The 23,779-nt window shown below is 35.8% G+C and overlaps 1 protein-coding gene across 31 annotated transcripts in view; it reads right to left on the bottom strand.

The window, feature by feature from the left end:
* Positions 1-23,779, bottom strand: part of DLG2 (discs large MAGUK scaffold protein 2) — a 1,031,289-nt gene that overhangs the window by 199,090 nt on the left and 808,420 nt on the right. For all 31 annotated transcript variants that reach the window (XR_005264704.2, XR_005264705.2, XM_027462397.3 and 28 more), the window contains one exon: positions 12,499-12,601. Coding sequence is in view for 29 of the 31 variants with exons in the window: in XM_027462397.3 (XP_027318198.1) it covers positions 12,499-12,601 (103 nt within the window). In the remaining 2 variants the exon portion in view is untranslated. The remainder of the gene's footprint in view (positions 1-12,498; positions 12,602-23,779) is intronic.

Genomic DNA, 23,779 nt, shown 5'->3' with positions numbered 1-23,779 from the left:
TGCTAATTTCATAGCATCTAGCACACATGCAGAGCATATTATTCCCAGAAAAAAGTAATGCAGTTACACTATTCTTGGGACACAAGCTAGACTGTCTATATTTTACCCTCCAAGCCATAAAGGCAAATCACTCTTATTCAAATCTAGCTTAGATAATTAAAACCATTTGAACAGCCTCTGATACAGGTGGTGGGGTTCTTCACACAAAATTTTGCACACACAAACACGTGCACATGTAACATAGTGGAGTTTTTAAAACTAAATAGATTAATAAATAAATAAATAAGTAAAACATTGAAAGCCATCACAGGAAAAAAAAAAAAAAAAAAAAAAGAAAGAAAGGCCTATAGCCACAACTGAAGTGCCCAGCTATACAACAAATTGTCACTTCACAAATGACATCACAGAAATCACAGAAAGGTTAGTGTGCCAAGTTCTTATAACTTGCTACCCTGTACACCCTTTCACGCTTGGTCCCTATTACCACATGCATGTCTCCATAATTTAGGGGATAGCTAACAAAAGGGATACTTTTCAGTATATATTCATAGAGTTTTTATGTTTATGCAAAAACTTTTGCAAAAGCAAACAAAGAAAATTACTCTCAGTCATCTCCTCTGCATACTCCCACATGATCTCTCCCATCTTGGTACAAGAAAGAAGGAAGACTCAGGTGTGCCACTGCAAATTCAGAAGGATTCTGAATTTTCCATGTGTATCTGTATATGCCTAAGCACTATATAGATACACATGGAAACGTGTTGCATTTCACCCTTAACAGAGTGACAAAGATTTTATCAAGGTTTATGGAGTTTGGTTGGGGATGGATCCCACCATCCACAAGGCAAGCCCTGCCCCACATACATAGTTTAGCACCACGTAAGGATATCCTGAGTGCTGAGTGGCAACATTTGCTACAGCAGCTGATGAGTTTGACAACGTCAATGTTCAGGGCCAGATTTAGACAAACATAATGATCAAGATTTACTGAAAAGCAAAAACAACAAAAAGCCTGTGCTGATTCTCCCCAAGATAATGAAAAAATTTTAAGCAACAAGCAGCACCAACCATCAATTAAACTCAACATTTAAAAATGTTGTTTGAATGTTGTAAAGTCTGATTTTTCTATGTAATTCTGAGCTGTTCTGTGTAAACCATTCTAAAACAAACATGCAATATGTTGAAACTACTAAAACTGATAATTATTACTGGGGTTAAACACGTGTTTTCCTTGCAAACTCCAACAGGAGCTAGAAGTCACCAAACAGTACTTCAGAGTGTCCAATAACAAAACTTCCAGAACAGGTGACTAATGCCAGATTTAGAAGTCCAAATTTAAGCAACAAAATATGATTAATCTGAATTTCTAGAAGTGATCACTCAGCAGTGCAGCAGATGAATATATTTCTATTTTGGACCTTAACTTTGAGCACCTGGCCTAGAAAGTATTAACTTTAATATCTTTGAAACCATCTTCCACTGTGAAGACAGGAGAGGAAAAAAAAAAAAAAAAAGTACTTATGTACTTATAGATACTAAAGATTCTAAAAGAAAATGGATTCTCAGGTTAAAAGACACAGATTTTTTTTTTTTTTTACTTTGTAGATAAATTACATTCTATCTTTAAAGGCTTATTCATACTGAACTAGGGTTAATATATATCTATATATAAAACTAAACCAATTTAAATTTTATTGATTAAATATTGGTTTAATTCAGCTTTTACTTAAGTATCCAACTTAACCACCGTATGTTAATCCAAAGATGTGAGAGAGACTAAAATCAAAGATACTATGCATCTTCAGTGCATTGATGTATCATCAGTGCATTGATCTATCATGCACAAGGTTTTCATAATCAAAATAAATATTAAGCAGAAGGTTTTTTGTTTGTTTTGAGGCTGACATGACATAGCTTTTTTCAATGATTCCCCAGTTAATAAAGCACTGAGACTGACAAAAGAAATATAAATCTGATTATCTCTCTTGTCAACTGCCAGGTTAGTCATCAAAAAAAAAAAAATGGTGTAAGACAGAATGATATAGATCAAGGTCATAGGAAAAGGGGAATTTATTGTGCAGGTATCTCAGGTAGTAAAGATTTCCAGAGACAATGAACTGACTTGCTGAAAATCAGTTTTATATCAAGCACAGCTAAGCAAGTGTATGATCCAATACTGTATAGCTTCTTATCCTTCACACACAAAATCTAGGAATGTGTGGCATATTACAGCTGTGAAGGAATCTATTGAAGGCATCCCATGCAGCTCTTAAAATATGACTCTGGAGACTCCCCAAATTCCAGTTTCCAATGGCTGTGTGTGCATGTGTGTACTTATGCGAGTGCATAGCATGTTACTCACTGGCATTTCTGTGCTTCATAAAAATTACACATCCATTAAATATACCCCCAATCATTATTTATACTTTCATTGAATCTCTCTTATGTTGCCCCTCTCAGTAAATAGAGCCTGGAAGGCACACAGAGCAGGGCAACCATTTGCTGTTGTAAGTGAAACAATTTAAAAAGCTGTGCATGCCAGGGCAGTGCTCAGAAACAGCTAAGAGTTCTTCCATTTACATCTTTCTCCCTCTCTAGTTTATACTTTATTTCTTTTCTTCTCACACTCTGCCATCATTCTCACCCATATGTTGCAAGTAAAAATCAACTGATTTACCTACATGTCAAAATGCAAGTAAATAGATTGTCTTTGTCTCCTTGCTTGTATTGAAACTCTTTAATTTTCATTTTATACCAGAATACCAGTTTTGTTGATGATACTTTGCACCTTTTCTCTCTCCATCAAAACAATTTGCCTCAAAAATGATCCCTGAGATCATGTTGTTTAGTGAGTAAAACATAGTTGAGGTGTATGTCTCTTCACTGGTTATGGACAGACCTCAGGGAACAAGCTTAGCCAAAGGCCCCATTTAATTGAAACAAACAAACAAAAACTTAAATTTGTATTTGCATAGCTGCACAATATCATTAAAAGAAGAGATCCTGAGTGTGTCAGGAACTCAGTGTGTCATTTCTAAAATAAGAATTATGCAGGTGATGGAGCACTGGCACAGGTTGGCCAGAGCAGCTGTGGAGTCTCCTCCTTGGAGAGAGAGATTCTGTCACCTCCTGTGATATTTAGCAATGCTACCGTAACAACTTTCACTTTCTGTAAGACTTACTGGCTTTTATCAGCATAAGAGACCTCCACAAACAGGCTGCAATCCCTAGATGCTTTGGGAAACCTTCATCCTTTAATACCACGGAGCTCAATTCTCTCCTATAGTTGCTCTTTTGCCCTTTCTGAGGTTTTGCAAGCAGGGAAAATGACACCAGAGATTCTCTCTTCAATTTGTCTCTTTACTAAACACAAGAGCAAACACACCCTGAACTTAGAGGGGAGATTTGAAAGCCATATATACTTTTTTTTCTTTTCTTTAGAAGATATTCAAGAGCAGTTCTCCAGAAACCCACAGAAGAATATGCTCATTTAATTTCAAACCAAAGTATGTTGTTTGCTAAGCACTTTTACATGGATTACTGCAGAGAAAGCTTAAGTTCTTAAAATTCATATTATGTGGGGACATAAGCTGATACAATGATTGTACAGAGGCCTTTATTTGAGTCTTAGCTTAAACACACGAGCATCAATTAATAGTGCGAAGTCTCATCCGATTTATAGACTGTTCCGTATTTTCAGTTTTGTTTCTACGTGAAGTAATTCACCTGAAGGCAGAGAACACCAGTTGTTGGAAGTGAAATCCTGAACTGTATTAAAATGAAACATGTTAAACCCTTTATATAAAAAAAAAAAATCTATTGCAGAGTCTTTTGTATCTTTACATGTGATAGGACAAGGAGTAATGGATTTAAACGAAGAGAGGGGAGGCTTAGATTAGATGTAAGAAGGAAATTCTTTACTATAAGGTGGCGAGGCTCTGGTTGTACAAGTTGCTCAGAGAACCCGTTGGTACCCCATCCTTGGCAGTGCTCATGGCTAGGCTGGATGGGATTTTGGGCAACCTAGCCTAGTGGGAGGTGACCCTGCCTATGGCAGGGGTTTGGAACTAGATGGGCGTTCAAGTCCCTTCCAACCCAAACCATTCTGTGATTTTACGACTTTATAGCCCAATCACCCAGGACTAGTTTCAAGTTACCCTAGCAACCTCTAAACATGAAGTTGTGCAAGTTATTATAAAGACCTTATAAAGACCTGGAAAAGCAGTAGCTATGAAATAGGACAGGCAAACTAATTGTAACTAAAGGAGAAATACAAGTGACACTGAAAGTAACTAAAAAACAAAACATCAAAACAATACATTTGCAATGAAACATACCTCTTTTGGATAGAATACATTTGTTTTCTAAACAAAAAACACTATTAAGAATTGAAAAAGAAAGGAAGTGAGAGAAGAAAAACAATGCAATGGGCTCTGAGCCCATAATTTCATTTTTTTTTCCCTCCATCTGGTTCTAAAGCAAATCTTCCTTGGGCTCCCCTCACTAAGCCAGCTGCATGCTCTCTGTTGTGGCTCCCCACACCTTCCCTACAGGGAGACTCAAGCATGCAGTCAGGAATGTTCCAGTCTATTGTTAAAAATACAAAATTAGCGTATTAATTTAAAAGATCAATGGTTTCTATACTATCACTGCAGTTGTAAAATTGATATTTCTGTTACTGCCAGGGAATGATTAAAAGGCCAGTATACAATCCACACATCTCCTATCCGTTGCTGCAAGTTCATGTTTTCCAGAAAAGCTGTCACATTAGGTCAAAAATAAGGGGAAAAAGTTATCAGCTTAGTGAATTTAAAATAGGGAAGAAAAGTAGGAAGAAACTTGATCCCACATGTAACAGTAAAATTAGCAGCTGCAAACATAACAGCTGTTGCTGGTATGATTCTTCATTTGTATTCCCAGTAAGACCAACTTTTTACTATGTGAGTACCTTTATAAAATAGTGAGAACAGGAACTTACTGAACTTAATTAATAAAATGACAAGGAAAAGTAATTTACATCCTCTAGTATGAGGTTTTAACAGATACACTATTTTTTCTGTATATATAAATAGAATTAGGCATAAAGAACTACATACAAACAATGAAAAACTAAGCACAGCCTGCACTAACTGAAGCTCAAAAGGAAGTGTAGAAAAAAAAAAAAAGCACCACCATGACTTCAAGCTATCACATTTACAATGAAAACAAGAGAAGACAGGTTTTAAAAGGAAATCACATTTTCCATGCACAATTTCCTATAGCTGACACAGACAACCTTACAGAAGAATATACTATTTAAGGAAACATAAAGCCTGTTGACAGAAATGATCTAAATACATCTGAATTATGAAAAGAGTACTTAAACTGAAAGAGTTATGAAAATGAGCATCGAGCAAGCTCAGGAGTCTATAAGGAAGCAGAAACTGCAGTACAACACACTGTGATGGCTACATTACCCACAAACCCTAAATCATAGCATGAACATCATAAAAGCTTTAAGCTTTAACTAACACACAGTGTTAATGAATCTGCACATAAACATTAAGAAAATAAAAGAAAGCCATAACTTTTTTCATGCATAGTAAGTATTGGTTATTTCAGTCAAAGCGAAAAAAAAAAAAAAAAAAGTACTTTTTTGAGAACATGACATTCAGTGTTGGACAAGGTACACTACATAACTGTGCTGGGAACATGATATTTTAACTTAACAGAGGAACTAAAATATAAACTTTTTTTGTGTCTTCCTACTTTTTTTGTAGCTTCCTACAAAGATTTAGCCTTAAAAGAGCACCCGAAGAGCCCCGGCAATATGGTGCTTACTGCATGGGGGCAGTGCCTGTAGATACAGGCAGAGTCACACAGGGACTAGAGCTGAGCTGCAGGAGAGCAGAAGTCATGGTAAGGATTGCTCAGATAAATAGAAAGGAAATGCTATCATTACAAGTGAAAAAGATTTTTAATTTATCCTTTTCATTTTAAAAATGGATTTGGGGTTTCCCCTCCCCTTTTTTTTTTGCATGAATATTTTTTCTTTTTCCTCCACATCAGGTAAAGATAGCATAAAGTTTGCAATAAAATTCTGAGGTTGACAACTTTGGTCCAACACTGTAAAAAATAAAAGTAGTATATTCTCAGTCGTATACAGTAATTAGAGGCAAAATCTATACCTAGGGTATAATCCTATACTGACAGACAAACATGGGACTATCTCAGCAACTGCTGCATTTGTCCTGAGGGTATCAAAGCTGTATTTACAAGATCAAAAGAAAGAAGAACAGCAAATGTCAATCACAGCATCTAACCACGCACATTAACTGCTGACATAACCTGGAGCACTCAAGGATTAGTTTAAGTGCCAAAGTTTTAGTTTTTAAGCATTCAAATACCATTTGTTAGATTTTGATATATTACATGAAGTTGTGGGTTTTTGTCATGTAATACTGCAGAACACCTTAACTTATACAGAAATCTCTGCAACAAAGAAGCAATTTCTTGCTTACTGAACTGCTGCACTTCTCTTAAAGCACTACATGCTAAAATTATTAGGAGAAATAGTTTTTCAGTTTGTCACCTGAAGGCTGGCTAGTCTCTCTTCAGTGGGCACTTCATGTAGAATCACAGGAGGCAGAGGCCTGACATTTAATCAGTTGGAGAAAAGAGTCTATTGTTCTGTAAATTGGTTTAAAAAGAAAACAAAACTACACAACCCCCCCATATCAGTTAATAAGGAAACCAGTGAAGTTGGAGACTCCACTATAAAAAGAAGTGTGCAGGGGGAAGCAGCCCTTTATGTTGCTACCTGAATGAGAGGTAAAAACAACTCTAAGATAAGGAATTTTGTAATATATTCTGTATACTCTACCATAAAGTCCAGCTTTCTCATTTGCGTTATTACTTCCTTCTATATTCTCTTAAGAAATAGACAAGTTTCTCAATGAAATTCACTTAATGAGCTTCAGGAAGACAACCAAGAAAACACACTTCTCATTTCTTGTTTTTTATTAATCTTTACAGTGGTGACGTGTTCCAGCTGAAGAGAAGGAAAAGACTTTTCAAGCCCCTTTGGTCAGTAGGACAACATTCAGTGGAAGTATTACTACATGCTTGTCCTGCGCTTTCCTCATTCCCTGAGCTGTTGGCTACTGTTTGAAACAGGATCCTCAGCAAATGGACCTTTGGCCAGATCCAGCATGGTCATACCTAGATTATGTTATATACTCTAATATATGTGCACGAAATATAACCTTAGTGTCTTGCATTCTTTGGCAATTAGATACAGGGACTTCCAGATGAAGGCCAACTGCTGTAATGCAACTATCAAAGTAGTTAAGCTATATCAGTTTTCAACAGCTGAGAAAAGGGGCCTTTAACATGAGCATTCACATTTCAAGGTACAGAAGAGATCTATAAAAAAAACAAATAAATACAGTTAATTATTCTTCCCATATATTTTGTATCTAACTTATTTCTGAAGCATCTGAAAAGCCTAAACACCTGAATCAGGAATATTTGTGTCCATTGTACCAAAACAGGTGATAAACATTTATATTTTCAAGGCAGGAGCAGGGAATGAAATGGAGGTAAGATTTAAAAAACATCCATGACTGCTCAGGAAGAAAGACCTGTAAGAATGACTCCTGGATTTGTACTCCCGCATTTTAAGAGCAGGTTTTGTTCACCGGTAGGTCTGAGGAATGCATAAAACAAGGAGCATACTTTTGTAAAAGCTGATGCTGCTTATTAAAGTTAGGTCTGTTACAAGGCACTGTTCAAGCCTCCCAGGTTCAGGAACAAAAGAACTGAAAAGTGAATTTATTATCTTTTCTGCCATGAGATGCTTATAAGTTGTAAGTGCAGCTCTCCAATAATTTCCACAGCTAGTGCCTTCAAAGACAGACTGTGTATCCCAGTATCTCCATTTGATACTCTTTTTCTAACCTAGAAGTTACTCACTGCACAGCAGACTGAGCACAGTGACATCAAGCAAGCAGCTACCAGCTTGCTCCAAAGGTGATAAAGCAGAAATTCTCTCACTTGTAACAACTTTTTAACCTCTTCATTATGAGCTGGTCTAATCAAAAGGTAATCAATGAATGTTTTCCCTATATGCCAGCTGTTAATAAAGCAAGTTAATTGGCTTGGTTGAAAGATTGAAAGCACCTGGAACTTGTGACTGGTTTAACAGTTTTCTAGGGAGTGCTGTGAAGGAAAAACTGCAGAGAGACTGCAATGCAGCACAACACAGCTTGTAGACCACTGACACTGAATGTTTGGCAAAAATTTTAGGACTAAACTCTATCCCTTTTACAGTGCTGTAATGGGAAGGAACTTGAACATTTGAGATTGAGATTTGCAATAAAGCTTTTTAGCATTTTCATTAGGAGTCCAGTATTCTGTCTCCCCAACTCCCAAACTGTGTCTTATAGGACAAATTGTCTCTATTTTAACTTAAATTCATTTATAAATCCATTTCTACTATTTTAGTTTCACTGACAAAATGTGTTTTTTTTTCTTTTTTCTTTTTTTTTTTCCTTAATTACTTCTATATTGGGCTGTTATTTAACACTGTTGCCATTAAAAACAAAATGTCCTACATAAAAACATGGAAATGTATAAAACGCTTGCCTATGTGTTATATTTTCCCATTCTAATACACAAATATTTGTTTAACAAGAGCACAGTGATCCACCCTATGATGATAAGTCAGGCTATTATTTTGCAGAAGGAAAGGGTATACTCACTAGCTTCATATTTGTATGATCCTTTAAAAGAAATGTGAGAGTTGCTAGACTGGGAGTAGGGTTAAATTGCTTCTAAGAATATTAAAAATTGGAGAGCAAAACTAATTATGAGGGATTGGTTCCCCTTCTAATTTTATTCTAAGTAGCTTTTGGTCCTTAAATTCTCCTTAATTTCAATTCAATATTGTGCAGAAGGTGTGAGCAATACATCAATACACAGAAGTCATCTTTTTGAAGCCTGCAGGATCGCTTGTGTACTTTAAATACACACCTCAACACTCACAAGGATGACCAGAGGTAAGAATGCTCAACATTACTGGACCTTCATTTACACTATATACATGTACATGAGATACAGTACACAGGTATTTTCAATTTTTAAAATAAAAGTAAGGAATTACTCAAACTAACAAAGAAAAAAAATAATGATGGGCATTGTTCCTACATCTATGAACATACTCTCAGTGTTGAGGTCTGTTTTTAATCTCTGTGATTTGTTTTTCTCTTGCTTCTGATAAAATTGCCAAAAATCATTTCATGTAATTTGCATTTGTTTGGACTTTCATTCCTCTTTTTTCTATTCTTTTACTTCTCAGAGATATGAGGGAAACACAAACAGTGAGTGTACATGCAGAAGACAGGAATTAAAGAGCAGAAGAGCTGAATGAGAAGTTCTTGGTTCCTTATAATATGCCTTGTACTCCCATTCTTCTCCTTGTCATGCAAACCACTGCTTGTATCTTCCATTATCCCTTTGTTCACTGAATCCATACTCTTTTACAGAATTTTCTCCTACTTCCAGGACCATTTTCATCTGAGTTCTGCATGGTTCAGTTAAGTGCCATCACCAAACACAAGTCTGACAGCATTCAAAAAATTCTGTGATGCTGTTATATTTTGACTGTGCTAGTCTTTGCATTTGTTTATTCCAGACAGGATGACAAACCAAAATGCCATATTATCAAGAGGAAAAACTATTCAAGTTGATGGCAAGCACTGGATTTTTTGCAGGAGTTGCCATTCTCATAAGATTTGCTTCCAAGTCTATATACATATACATGTATATATATATATATATATATACATGTGAGGGGTGTTATAAGCTTACATAAACTTTTGACTGTTTGAAACAAGGAAAGTGAAATTTAAAATTTGAAAGCTGTTTCTACAGTATTCACCTCATCTTCTTTGCATGACAAACTTGATGATGTAATTTTGGAGGCATTATTGCCAACACAAATAAGCTTTGCTTTACTGCGTAAAAACTATATTATTGGAAAGTAAGCTTTCCTTACTAACAACTTTAATTGCTAATCGTCAGCTGGCTTATAGTATTGACTGGTACTTAAATCATAATCACTTAACACATGCAATATCAATAAATGTTCACTGAATATTTTTGTTTGAAACAAGCTCTAAAGGCTAAATAAGCTATAAAAGATAAAAATGGTATATTTTGGTTAATATTTGCCATGTCTATTCCAAACCAACTGAGGCTGTAGTAACAACAATTCACTTTCAGTATGAACATGGAAAAATCAAGCTACAAGTCTATTCTGCTTAGGCACTTTTTGGGAAGCATTTCCAAATGCAGAGCCCCTGAAGGAAGCACAGCTGTACAGTTTTAAGACTGTATTCTAAGATTATGTTTCATTCTTATGCTTCAAGATAAGATATGGTAAATGAGAGATCGGGTGTAAATTTCATATAAAGAAGAAAAAGAGTTGTGCAGGATCTTTAAAATAAAACATATATTTATACTGACATAGAATGTTTGTCTTTATGAATGATCTGTAAATCCCTAAGTAATTTTCTGTGAAGGCTACTTAAACAATGCTTTAAAGCATGTTTCATCTTCCTTTGCTGTTAGGGATTTATTTAAGAAAAACTTCATTTCACATCTGTGTCTACACAGTTTGTGTTAACCTGCATCTTAGGTTAAAATGAAATAATTTAGCAGCAAGATACAACATGCTGGATGATTACCGAGTGTTCTCACTACCTGAAAAAAATAGATCATTTCCTACAAAAAGGCTAACTTTCAGGCTCTGTTCTTCACCAGCTCCACTCTTTTCAGAGTGTCTTGAATGATTTGGATGAAACAGAAAACTGGCTACGCTTCGCAAAGTCATGCAGTTGGGATTAGTCTGCCCTCAACAGGGTTTTGGGAGAATGGAGCAGCAATATAAGAAAAAATGGAATAAACATGTAATATAATACTTGAAGGATTTTATCAGCAACATTTGAATTGCATGCTCACCAAAACTGAATTTGACATAGGACAGAGCTGATAGAATGTAGGGGAACAGTGCATCGACTAAAAGTTCAAATGCAATAGGAAAAATCTGTCAAACAGTGCATGTTTTGTGAGTTAACAATGGCATAAAACAAATCTGAAATGCCAGTGATTGCTACAAGTAGTCAGACACCATGGTGATAATTGCAATATAAAATCACTAGACAGCAAACAAAACTGCCGCAACAAACAGGCATGGCTTTATTTAGAATCCAGTGTGGATAGCTATCTGTCATGGAATTCCTTTTCAATACTTTTTCTCTGAAATAACTCTGATTATTGCTAACATATTTTGTATTAATATGTTCCATTTATTTAGCTAAAGATAGGCACTCGCAATTTCATTTGCTCTCATCTACACAGTTCTTAGTACAGCCTAATTTATTCTGCTTGGTGACTCAAGTGCAGATAAGCTGATAAATGGATGCATCATACCAGATCTGAAGCACAATTCTAAGTTTGATAAATAAAAGATGTTTTTCATTTTGTGTGCTATCATCAGGACTCAGAAAAACAAAAAAGTATCATGCTGCATAAACTCTGCAGGTACTAATTCATCTCCCCAGCGTCTCTGAAAAAAGTGACTAGTGAATCTGTTTTTAGAAATGCAGTGTTTCTAAGTGTGTTTTCTCCAAGTGTTTTCTGAGACTTTCATGTGGTCTAGGCAGGGCACAACTATACAGGATCAACAACTAGGGTTCACAGGTCATAGTGGGACTTATGAATTTAGTTAGAACTATTTTACTGAAAACTGATAAAATGGTGCCAGCAAGTCTTCACTGACACCTGTATGTGCAGAACTCTCATGGAGAATGTTTCACAATGACAACTACTGTGGAGAAAAACTGTCTTTAGCTCCTATTAGAAAGTAATACCCCTGGATAGGCTAAATCGTACCCTGAATGTCTTATTTCCTGCTGAATTTCCTGTTGATGCTTTTATTTACAAAGCTACAATTTTCTCTTGTAAATACTTGTCATCTGGGGCTAATTGCCCACTATGTAGAAGGACACAGTCATGCAACAGTAGTAGAGGGAGTCTCTGCATTTGGCTGGAGAGCTTATCTTTGCTTAATTCTGATCTGGCTGTCTGAAGCAGCTTCAGATCTTCCTAGCATTTCTGTTCATTCTTATCTTTTGCACAATCGGTCTCCGGAAGAATATAGAAAAGAACATAGAATAAGCAGTAACAAAAATAAACTGATCAAGTAAACATTCATTACTGTCTTATTGTATGCACATTTAAAGATAGTTCTTATAGTTGTATAAAATACTTCTAAAAGCAAAGTCTGTGACAAAAACACAGTCACTTCCTAGGAATAGAACTAACATTTGAATTTTCATTCCAGATAACTCTGATGATATGGAAAAGCACTGTCTACACCAGCCTCATCCTTTTAAGTGCATGGCTTTAAAGCACTTATCTTTTACCATATGTCTTTAAGTTTATTATTTTGCTTACCCTCTGGCTGGTATTGTGCTATGATTGTTACCGTCTGCCCCGCTCCTTTTAGTGCTGCTGCAGCCTGCTCGTGGGTAGCACCTCGAAGATCAATACCATTCACCTGCAGAGGGAATGCAAGCAATAACAGTCTGAGTAGTTTAACATTAGACAGAAAGATAGAGGTTTTTTGTTTGTTTGTTTGTTTAAATATCTGATGGATGTAAAGATCAGGTTGTCCAGATACAGAAGTGAACGTACAAACTCAGAAAGGCCGAGAGGATGTTACCTAAGACTACCCATGAGGATCTGCACTTACACTGCAAACTTTTTGTTTGTTTTTAATGCTTCTCCATCCCTGTTATCTGGCCTCTGCTTTTGGGAGTTTCCTGCTCTACTTAGTTTATTTTTGGTGGTCTCTTCATCAATCAATTTCTTCTAAAATATAAGATTTAAAGGTTACATTTTCTGCTGTGCTGAAAGGTCACTGCAGAATACTGAAGGCAAGGAAACTACCAGACCTAGCAAGCCCAGTCTGTACCTTCAGGCGAACGTGGAGATATATGGAGTATCTATAACAAAAAAAACACTGGTTGGAGGACTGCCAGAACAGAAACTCCATCTACCATTCTCTTTTCACACACTCCTTCTCCCGTTGCCTAGAAATATCCCCCTATCTTGCACATGGCAGTGAAGAGTTGAGAACAGATGCAGCTAATTTTTGATAGCAATAACCCAAAACCCAGGAGATCCCATAGTTTCTGATTCAGAAAACTGCACTGTGCTGCAGAACCATTAATGGCATACACAAACATAACTGTCTAGCTGAGGTTTTGTATTTCTGAAAATGTGATTCCATAAGACACAACAATTTGCTAGTTAGACCTGTCTGCAAATATATTTCTCCACTCTTTTTCCAACAATGAAAGAAAAAAAAATTCGTAAGCAGTTACTATTTTCCTCCCCTCCTTTCAATGATTGTTTAATATTTCTCCCTATTATATTCACAAAAATGACCTAATGACCTCTCCTCATTTATAAAAAAAATAAAAATTGATTTGAATTTTAACTGTCTGTATTCCAATAACATTCAAATCTATAGAAGATGTAGAATTTTAGAGAAACATGATTTGTTGCAATCTCTCAACTGCAGTTCATAGGAATTTTAAGTTATCTCATAGAAAAATAACTGAATTTTTGAGTTACTTTGTCCATATGTGCATTCCTCAGTGGAGGGTATGAATGCCACCACCATGCTGTTAATGCTTGCTTCATCCACGCAGGTATCTCAGACCCTTTAGGGCAGCACAGGAAGGGCATTTGAGGCAGCAGAGTACCAGAGGGATCTCAGTAGACAGGAGAGAGGATGAGAGTGTATATACAGGGATGAGACATTTTAAGGAGCACCAAAGTACTTATTGCAAGGTAGAGACCTGGTAGTAGAAGTGTAGGCTGGAAGACCACCATACCTAAATAAACATTCAAAGCAAATACCTGTGCCAGAACTACTTTGGGAGAATAGGTATGCATAGGTCTCCATGTTGTTAACATTCATATAGACAATCTGAAGCTGTGTCAGTTACTCAGTATTCTGGTATTGCCATATATTAGTGTGTTTGGCTTATATATTTGAAAGCACTATATGCTGATATATACAATCTGTTATTTTCTACATTTTTCTCATCTGAAGTATGCAAAATTCATATTGTTTTTACAATTTGTATCTAGATTGTGTACAGGGAAGTGAAAATCTTTACTTAAAAGTAATGGACTAATGGACCTGAAAAGAAATTCTGAGCAAATGTAAGATTAAAGACTTCCTAATTTGTCTAACACATTTGTCTAACTGTTCTCAGTTGTCCTATCTTCTGGTTTGAAAGCAACAGCTGCAGAAATGCCTTGTGGAAGCTTCCAAAAATAAATAAATAAATAAATAAAATGAGCCAAAGGTTCAAATACTTATATCACAGTTCTATATGTGAACCTCAAGTTCAGTGGAAGGCAAGACTAACATAAGACACCTGCAAAAAACTTGCTGACATTTAGTCTAGGAATATAGTATCATAAATGGCAATAGTTAAGTGCATTCTAAAATAAATAAATAGATAAATAAATAAATAAATAAACAGAGTTCTTAGTATCACAAAATCTAATATATTGTAATACATGATAGTGATAATACCTAAAGGTGAATATAGTGTCAATTAGGACTTAGTTTAAAACTGCAGTGGAGAATACAAACTTCTCAAAAGGAGAAGTGATGTAGACTACTGCTGTGGAAGCAAAGGGTTTTGTGCCCTACATTTACTCTGTGGTGATACTATGATCCTTAATACTGGGCAAAGGCCTACCAGCACTATTCATTAACATAGGGCTTTAGTCACAGCTTTAGTGTCTCTGGAGGCCTGAAGAGAATTCTGTCATTTAGGCAGCACAGTGCCTATACCAGGCCATAAAGGAAACTCAGCCTGGATTCAGTGTTTCTGTAGAAGACAATTTTGAAACCAAGTCACCTTTCCTTCAAAGCTTGGCCTTTATCTCCTTTTTTTTTGTTTTGGTTTGGTTTGGTTTGGTTGTTTTGGTTTGTTTTGTTTCCCTCAGTATCTGGAGTCCTTGAGAGACTCCTGAGAAAGAAGCAATAGGATGAAGAAAATAGAATTAAGAAAAACTTAAAGAAACATTCCTGAATTCCCAAGTGCTTGAGCTGGGGAGAAGCATATGAATGATGTCACCTGGTCAGTTTTACAAGGTGAAAAATAGAAATTAGAAATCAGTTTATTTAGGCTTAAACTTGAAGACAGTAGACTTCAGAACACAAGCCTCTCTTAATCAAAATATGAAAACACCATTGTGATCTATAAAAGTTGTCTTAACAGAACATCAAGCATTAAAAAGCATTAATAAATCATAGTAATATCTCTGTAGATAAAAGGAAAGAATGAAGGAAAGAGAAACAAAGCACATGCTTATTGCTCTTCCTCTGCAGAACAATAGTCCTATCTATAGTTGACCTAATAACTAAAAACCCAACAAAGCACTAAGAGTAAAAATATATTAAAAAAATGTTGAAAAGGTGAGTGACCTAACTACACTGCATTGCCAAAACATTGATCTCCCTCTTGTAGGTGCATAGCTACAGAAAAAAATCAAACATTTTTTTCCAAATAGACAGGTGTGAGTCTGTTTAACTGTTGTATTGTTCAATAATGGCTGTGACAGGTTCTTCCTACAGAATAATAGATGTTAAAGTTAGAAAGGACTTTCCTATCACCTAGTCGGACTTGCTAGAGAATGAGAAGAGTAAATGCTAACTCAGTTTCTGCCCTGAAAAGTATAATTTCCCAATATTTAAAAACAAATATAATCAAGTCCTAGAATTTCTAATTGAAAAAGATCATATTCGTGTAAAAACATTACATCTGGATGAATGATGCCATTAATTTACACATTTTAATCAAATTCTTACCCTCAGGCCAAAATGAACAAGAGTTTTCATCAGGGTAAAATAAATATTCCGTTTTGCCTCTTCCTCCAAAGCAGTATCTTAATTATTTCAATTGAGTATGGGGATATGTTTGTCTGAAATGATTTAATTTCAATTTTTAAAATATATTTAAATTGCTGCTTTCAATTAAATTAATGTTGTTTTTGTCAAGAATAATCAGTAAATAAAACAAAAATACCAGAAAAATGTCAAGTGTGTGTAGGAAATTTTAATGCATATTCAAAGGTCTTTTTTTCTTTTCTCTATTAAATGTGCTAGCTTCCTTTAAGAAGCATTATACAATAAGCAAAGTAGCGCTTTGTTGTTTTGAGCTTGACTGCACAATCCCGATGTCCTAGCTTAGAATGAAGTTGACTGCACAATTTCCAGTGCCTAACGCCTAAATGAATTTGACATAATGGAAATAAGAAGAGCCTCCAGCTTATACAAATGTCTGTCTCTCCTGCATGCTGTGACAAAAAAGTGGTTAAAATGCTTCCAAGCAAAGAGAAGTTCTGCGCTGAAAGATTATAGTTTGAAACTACAGACAAAATTAAACTGATCTGGAGAAAAAAAAAATGCAACTATAGTTCATAGGAATTATAGTAATTGTCCTTGCATTCATTGACTCAGACAAAAGCACTATTTACTTCATTAAATGCTAAATCATATTCTAAATGAAAGATTGCATATATTTCTTGTATAGATCACATTATTCTAAAACTGGCTACATCCCCTTTAAATATCTGAGTAGGCCATATTAGCACAAAATGATTCGATTCTGAACAGTGTCATTTTATGACTTACTCCAGTCTGGCTGTCTTCTCCTGTTACATTAACTTGAGCATGACCCACATATAGGCCATTCAAATACAGCAAAGTCCAGCAGAATATCTGTTTTATTTGACATTTATTTACTTAAACTGCCTTATTTTATCTTTGTACAGCGATTAAATGAACGCCTGGCATCTTTTGATGAATTGGAAAGGAAAGGAAAAACACACCCCTGCTCTAGTGAGGAAAACATAAAGGAGTTCTTTTCATTTCTGCTTTGAACTGTCAGTACCTGCTTTTATAGAGTAAGGTAAATAGCAAAATAGCAAATAAAAGCAATAAAAGCACCTTTTTACCATGGAATACTACAGAAGATTTTTTTTTTTTTTTCTGAATTGTGGCTGAATTCTTTTAAATTCTTTTATTTTTTAACCGATAAAATTAGAGTTTTTGTCATCTGAAAGAGTAAACAGAATTCTGAATATGAACAATTCTTACAGTCAGAATTCTCACTGGCTGCACTGAGGTAATACAAAGAACCTTATTCACCTGCCTTGACTTTGCACATTGACTTAGGCATTCTCAAGGTCATTAACAAAAGATGAAAGGAAAGCTGAGCTATGTTCTCCAGCAGTCCTGACTAGTCATTGGAAACAGAATACACAGCATCACCCCTTAGGTTATGGAAGCACGGTCTTCCAGCAAGATGGGGAACATTGTAAAAAACACGCATTAGGGGTGACCTGCTCTGAACATGACTGGGAAAGACTTTCCTCATGAGGAGGTGGCATAATCATGCTTTGCAATGGCCCACAGCACTCAGACAACAGATATCATCCAGCGAAAATTACAAGAATTCAGAGAAACTCATGCATGTTGCCAAAGTACAGTCCTTCACTGAGCATCAACCTGTCACCTCCTTGCTACACGAAGCCTCCAGCTGGAGGCTGAGGCCCGCTCAGCACCAAGGACAGCTCCCGGGTGCTGGCACAGCCCAGCTCTTGCTTTGCTTGACAGGAAAACGCTTAGAAATAGAAAGAACAGAGAAATGCACATGTGGAAAAGAGTTTTCACTGCGTAGCCTACCTTGTTTTAAATATTCAGATGCACTTTATTGCTCTTCTCTCACTTTTCTTGCTTCTTTTTCCATGCCTTTATTTTATTCCTACCAGTTAAAACTGCTTAGCTTGGACATGCTATTACGGTGGTTACCTTATCCTTGACTCCACTGAAAACACAATACCGTGTTCTCCTTCTCTCTTTTTATGGGCCAACACTTTCAGTGACCTTGTCAATTCTCCTTGTCTTTCTACCTTAGAATTATGACTTCTGCCTCTAGTATGCTGGTCTTTATGCTCTGATGAGCTGGGCATTCTAGAGGCAAATTCTTCCCTGTCTGGAAAACAAGAAATGCTGTGGGGGTACAAGCTGCATCATTTAGTATGCCTTTTCCTGCCAGCAAGTTTAAGGCAAGAGATAAACCTGCTGAAAGAGGTATCAAAGCACTACATCTTTAAAGCAGGAATAAATATCATGTTACTGAAGTGGTGTCTTGCACACACTGCCTTTTACCATAGGAACCAACCAGCTTTATGATTCACCAGACCACATGAATCATTCCAAACAGTACCTGTTATGTTTATAACCATAGTCAAAGACTTATATTTTTAACCCAAACTGTAAATTTTAAATTTGTAATTTAAACGAAACAGAATTTTTCCTTATAGAAGTGCTTTCCACGTAATTGTAGTATTTGTGAATGATGCCAGATTGGCAAACTTTTAAATCAAAGTAATTGCATTGAAATAATTCACTATAGTGATAGCTTAAGAGCCATTTCCTCTTGTTTCCATTAGAATTCCTTAAAACTTGTTTAAACTGGGTTTGAAATAAATTATGGCTTTGGAAGAGGACACATAGACTTACAGAATCCTGAAAGAACATTAAACTTACTTCACTCAGGTCATTAAATAGCTACCAGCTAGTTCCATTACTGACCTGAACCAATGTGATCCTGCAACTACAAGTTGATCAATGGTATTTTATCTCATTGCTAAATGGTAAAGTCTAAGCAGAGGCACACACGTAGTCTTTTTGTATTCATACAACTGTTGTTAATGGTAAAAATTTTCATATATGTACACCATGCTGGTTAATAGTGCAGACTACTATTTATTAACTAATTTTTAAATAAATATACATATTTTCCATTTATTTTATATATAAAATATTCATCAGTCTTAATAAGTAGGAATATTCATTAAGTTAAAATGCTCATTACCACATCTTAAATTTAAACCTAGTAGCTGTTTTATTTACTTTCCCTCCTTCCTCCTGGTCACTCAAATACTACCACATACTTTCATGGATCTTACTATAATGTACTCTCCTCACCAAAGTCTGTCTTCATATATTCACTCTCCTTTACAGTTAGTACTATCTTCCTACTCTAAACTGATAAAATACCAGATTGTCCCTCCTCCCACCTACAGCTTTTACTTTACATATGACTGCTATTTTCATTCATTTTCTTGACTTTCTGAATTAATCCTCTTTCTCCCCAACTCTGTTTTCAGCAGTTGGATTTCTGTCTCCTACTCTCATCCTGGGTCACATAGGCATTCCCCTGCTGATAGCAGTTATAGGATAGATCTTGGTTTCCACACAGTCCTAAAAGGAATTTTCCTACCAAAATATGCATATAGCTAAATTATCATTGATTATTTTTTCTCATAATGTTGTAGTGTTCTTGTTTCTCATTTGAATTGCAAACAATGATATAAATGGAACTAATTACTGCAATTCTCCTGTTTCTGAAATGAAGTAAAGGTTTCCATTTTACTAAGTGTATTGTAACTCGAGGATGATAAGAACAATCATTCCAGCTGAAGCCAGTATTTAAAAGTTGCTCAGGTACTGGAATAAAAAATTAAATCAATATTAGAGGCTGCTTAGAGACAGTAGGACATTGGTACCTTGTCTGACTGCAAGCAGTGAGTTAGTGGCGAATTTGAAAACTGAAATCCTTGCCCTATTCTCTGCTTGACAGGCTTTCCATATTTCCATGTTCATACGCTATGGTAACATGGTCTGTAAGATGCGGGATGACATCTTGTGACTTGTGTCACAACAAATCTATACTGACTATGAGGCAATGTTTGAATGGTTCAGAGGTAGCTTGTCTAACTGGAATGTTTGGCTGTAGGTGAAGTGTTCAGCTCTAAATGGATTGTTCAGTGCTCAGTTGTTAAGTTCAGACTTTGTTTTTTTTTTTTTTTTTTTTAATATTAAAACTGCCTGAATCACAATGTTCATATTTATTTGTGGCTCTACAGAGTAGAATTATGTGACACAGGCTCTTTGAATAGATGATGAGCAGTAGTCTCAAATATAGAGTAAATTTTTAAAAACCTATGGAAAGGAAGTGGCTCTTGTATTCTTCTGTAGTTTTTCTTTTGTCTGTTTGTTTGTTTTTTAAGGATCCCCAAGATCTTCTCCAATAAATTACTGCAGATATCCCTCAAATACCTTACTTGATACTTAATGGATGGCCAATTTCTATTATTACCTGTCTCATTTTTTAAATCACTCAAGAACACAAAAGCTACAGGGCAACAGAGCAGAATGATGCCTGGAGTCTAGTTTGTTTAAGCACAAGACACAAGTCCAGTCTGGGGAAAAATCTCTGAAAGAATAACACTCAGGGATGTAGTCATTTTGTCCAGAAGTAGTAGTTTTGTCTTTCAAATTTCTATTTTTATCTTCCCTTCATTATGAAGGTGACATTAAGGCTACGCAGAAGGCTATATAGCTCAACCCAAATCCTCAGTACATCAAACGTGACATAATTCTGTTAGACAATCTTGAAACATTTTTTTCTAATTTAGAGTCCTTGAAGTGAATGTGAACTCCTCTTTAAAGAATTAGGAGCTGAAGAGCAAGCAGTCTGGCATCAGATCATTCCTACTCATTGAGACAATTACAAAATGAATGTTTTAAAGGCAACTGATGATTTCATCACAGCAAAAATACACGGGCTCTGGTCTAGGCCAATTTACTAGCTTTGCATGACACAACTGACAGGTCTGATAGCTAACACTGCTTGGCAAAAAGAGACATATCTTATTCATGAGAATTGTTAATAGTATTTATCAGGTTCTAATCATGTGTTTGGCAATATCAAAGACTTAAGTAAGCAGTTACTGCATCAAGGAAATTGCAATATAAACTATATATTACAGAAAAGTAGTGGGAGGGAGAGGGAGAAAGGAGAGGGAGAAAGGAAACAGAAGGGAGAGAGAGAGAGAGAGAGAAAAAAAAAAGAGAAATCCATCAGGAAGACAGATTTCTAGATTAATAAAAGACAAAAGGTATCTCTACAGTCACCTAATGCACATACTAGTCTAGCATACACATGGTAAGTTTTTCCCTAGAAGCTCTATTAAGATTGTATTTTAGAAAGCCATCTATTTTATTTTGAAGTCCCAAAGTGACAAGTCTACTGGCAATATAATCCAGTCACCCTGACTACAAAACAAGCGCATCATGTTTTGAGGTTGAATATGTCTAAGTTCAACTCAGCCAGCCATCAGATCACATATATTTATCAACAGCACTAAAAACAGTCTGTTACCAGCTTTCTTATCCAAGGGTAAGAATTTGCAGATGATGTTTTTTACATAGACACAGCTCATACTTCATTGAAGTGAATTTTCATGGTCAAGAAGAATGCTAGATTTTTCCTGATGTGGAAATTAAAATCCATGGCATTTTGTTAATTGATGATGATGATGATCCCACCTCTTTACACGTATAAAATAGAGGATTTTCAAAAGCACAGTTTTTCAGTAGCACCCAGCTTTTGTTTATTAGGTGTCCAGTTGCCTTCTGTACCTCTAAAAATCTCTCGTACAGAAATTTTGTAATGGTGATTCAGTGTTGTCATGTGAAATGTTTTTGATTTATCATGATGACAGCAAATACTGGACATATATCTGAAGATAATAAACACATTGTAAAAGGTGAATTTGAGTTCATTTACAAGGTTGGGATGCAGTGCACCCAGATGACTTCATGTGAACATAAACAGGTGGAGGACTCTTAGAGACCTACTACCATTTCTGAATCATCCTCGAATTTCATAACTTTCTAAAAACTTTTCATCAAAAACTTTACATCACCTTGAACACCACAGGAAAGTAAGCACCCTAAGGATACGGTCAGTGCCTCTGCAGGCAAGTGCTATATGGCAAAGGGAGTACTCCTCATAATCCTAACACTATTACAGAAATGTGAGTGATGCTCCATGGAGAAAGGATTCCACCGTGCCCCATAGCAATCTCCATCATAAAGCCCGTTTTGTGATTGGGCCAAGTGGAGATGATTCAAACATTTTCCAAGCCAGTTGCAATTTTGAAAAAAAAAATAAATCTGAGAAGCAAAACTAAGTGTTTGACTTTTTTTTTTTTTTTTGTAGTTTGTAACTAGGTAACAAAATGCCCTCTTTGCCATAAGTAGTTTTACTGCTTTTACCATGAGCAAAAAGCCATTTTAAATTAGAAAGCTGAAGTAAGGCAAGTCAATCGGAAGGTCAATTCCAACTGCAGCAAAATGGAGCATAAATATTGCTATAAATAGGAACACAGCTCTAATGGTCTATCCTGCTCTATATGCACATACTTTGAAGTAGAAATTGCAGAACATTATTTTTTCTAAAGTGTATTTTATTTTTTGCTACAGATGTGTGTGAGAAGGTGGGTAGGAGTTGTGTGGGAGGAACCAAGTAGAAAGAAAAGCTCATAAGGAAAAGCAAATCTCTCACATAAAATGACAGCAGGACAATGCACAGACAGAAGATAAAATCTGATCAATATAAGAGATGACCTTCCTTCCACAAGGAAAAACCTTGTATAAAAGACCAAAGGCAATACAGAATTGAGATGCTGAAATACCAGTTTTGCAAACTAACCATATATAATACTATCAACCAGATGAGAAGGTGACAGAAATCCCTGCAGAATATCTCTGGTAGCCCTTTCCCCAGTACGTAGCTATTTGATTCTCAGGAAGTATCAGGGGATAACAGATACCATCTTTCCCCATATATGAATACTTCATGATGAATGCTATGCTAGATCAAGATGAAAATCACACAGAATTTGTCTGATTTTGTTCATCTGCCTCAGGTGAGATACTAGTGAAAATGGAAGCATTAGGAGAGTACTACCTGCATCTTCACAGTGCAGCCTGTTCTTTTTCTACTCTTTTTCACACCCTTATTAAGCAATTATTCCGCACGAAACATGTTTTATCTCCTTAATGTAATTGGCAGGATGTGTTGCTTGGGAGCAGCAGTCTTTCTCCAGAGCAAGCAGTCTCTTCTTTCTCTTGACTACTTTCAGGATAGCAGCCACACTTAATCCTGTCACTGTGAGACACAAGGTACTAAAGCATTTCTGTAGGAGAATAAAATAAAACTGATACTGTTTTTATGGCACACATTTTATTTTGCATTTCTTTGTGATGAATCGAACACAGTATTAGGTGAAAAATCTAACATATATTGTAAAGGCAAATACGTGAAATGTGAAATTCAGTTTAAGATGCCTAAATATAGACATGTACATACAGGATAGGTGTTTGAGCTTATAGTCAATGGATATCCAATCAATACAGGCAATAAGGACTACAGAGCAATTCAACTTGCTCTAGACACCTCATAGTTGGCCAGCTGAATCAGTCTCTAGTCTTTATTGATTTTAATGGGGAATACACACCCAGAAAGCATGTCTGTCTTTAAGTATCTTAATCTGAAATTTACTCTTTCTCAACAACACAAAATTCAATCATTTCAATAGTTAAGACTTCTTGTTACCTCCCTGTGGCTATTAATTCACTTAAATTCTTTCATTTACACACATACTTAACATGATGTAGTCTGGTAGAAAAATCATAAAAGTGTTTGAAAAAATCTGAGAAAAGAAATTCAAGGAGCGATGTGTTCTAATTAATTGTGTGTAAATTGTGTCTCAAGCCTTGAAATAG

The sequence above is a fragment of the Anas platyrhynchos genome, chromosome 1 (genome assembly GCF_047663525.1).
Source record: "Anas platyrhynchos isolate ZD024472 breed Pekin duck chromosome 1, IASCAAS_PekinDuck_T2T, whole genome shotgun sequence".
In the NCBI taxonomy this organism is placed as follows: Eukaryota; Metazoa; Chordata; class Aves; order Anseriformes; family Anatidae; genus Anas; species Anas platyrhynchos.
The sequence above is the reverse complement of the archived record's forward strand: the minus strand, read 5'-3'. Positions and strand labels throughout refer to the sequence as shown.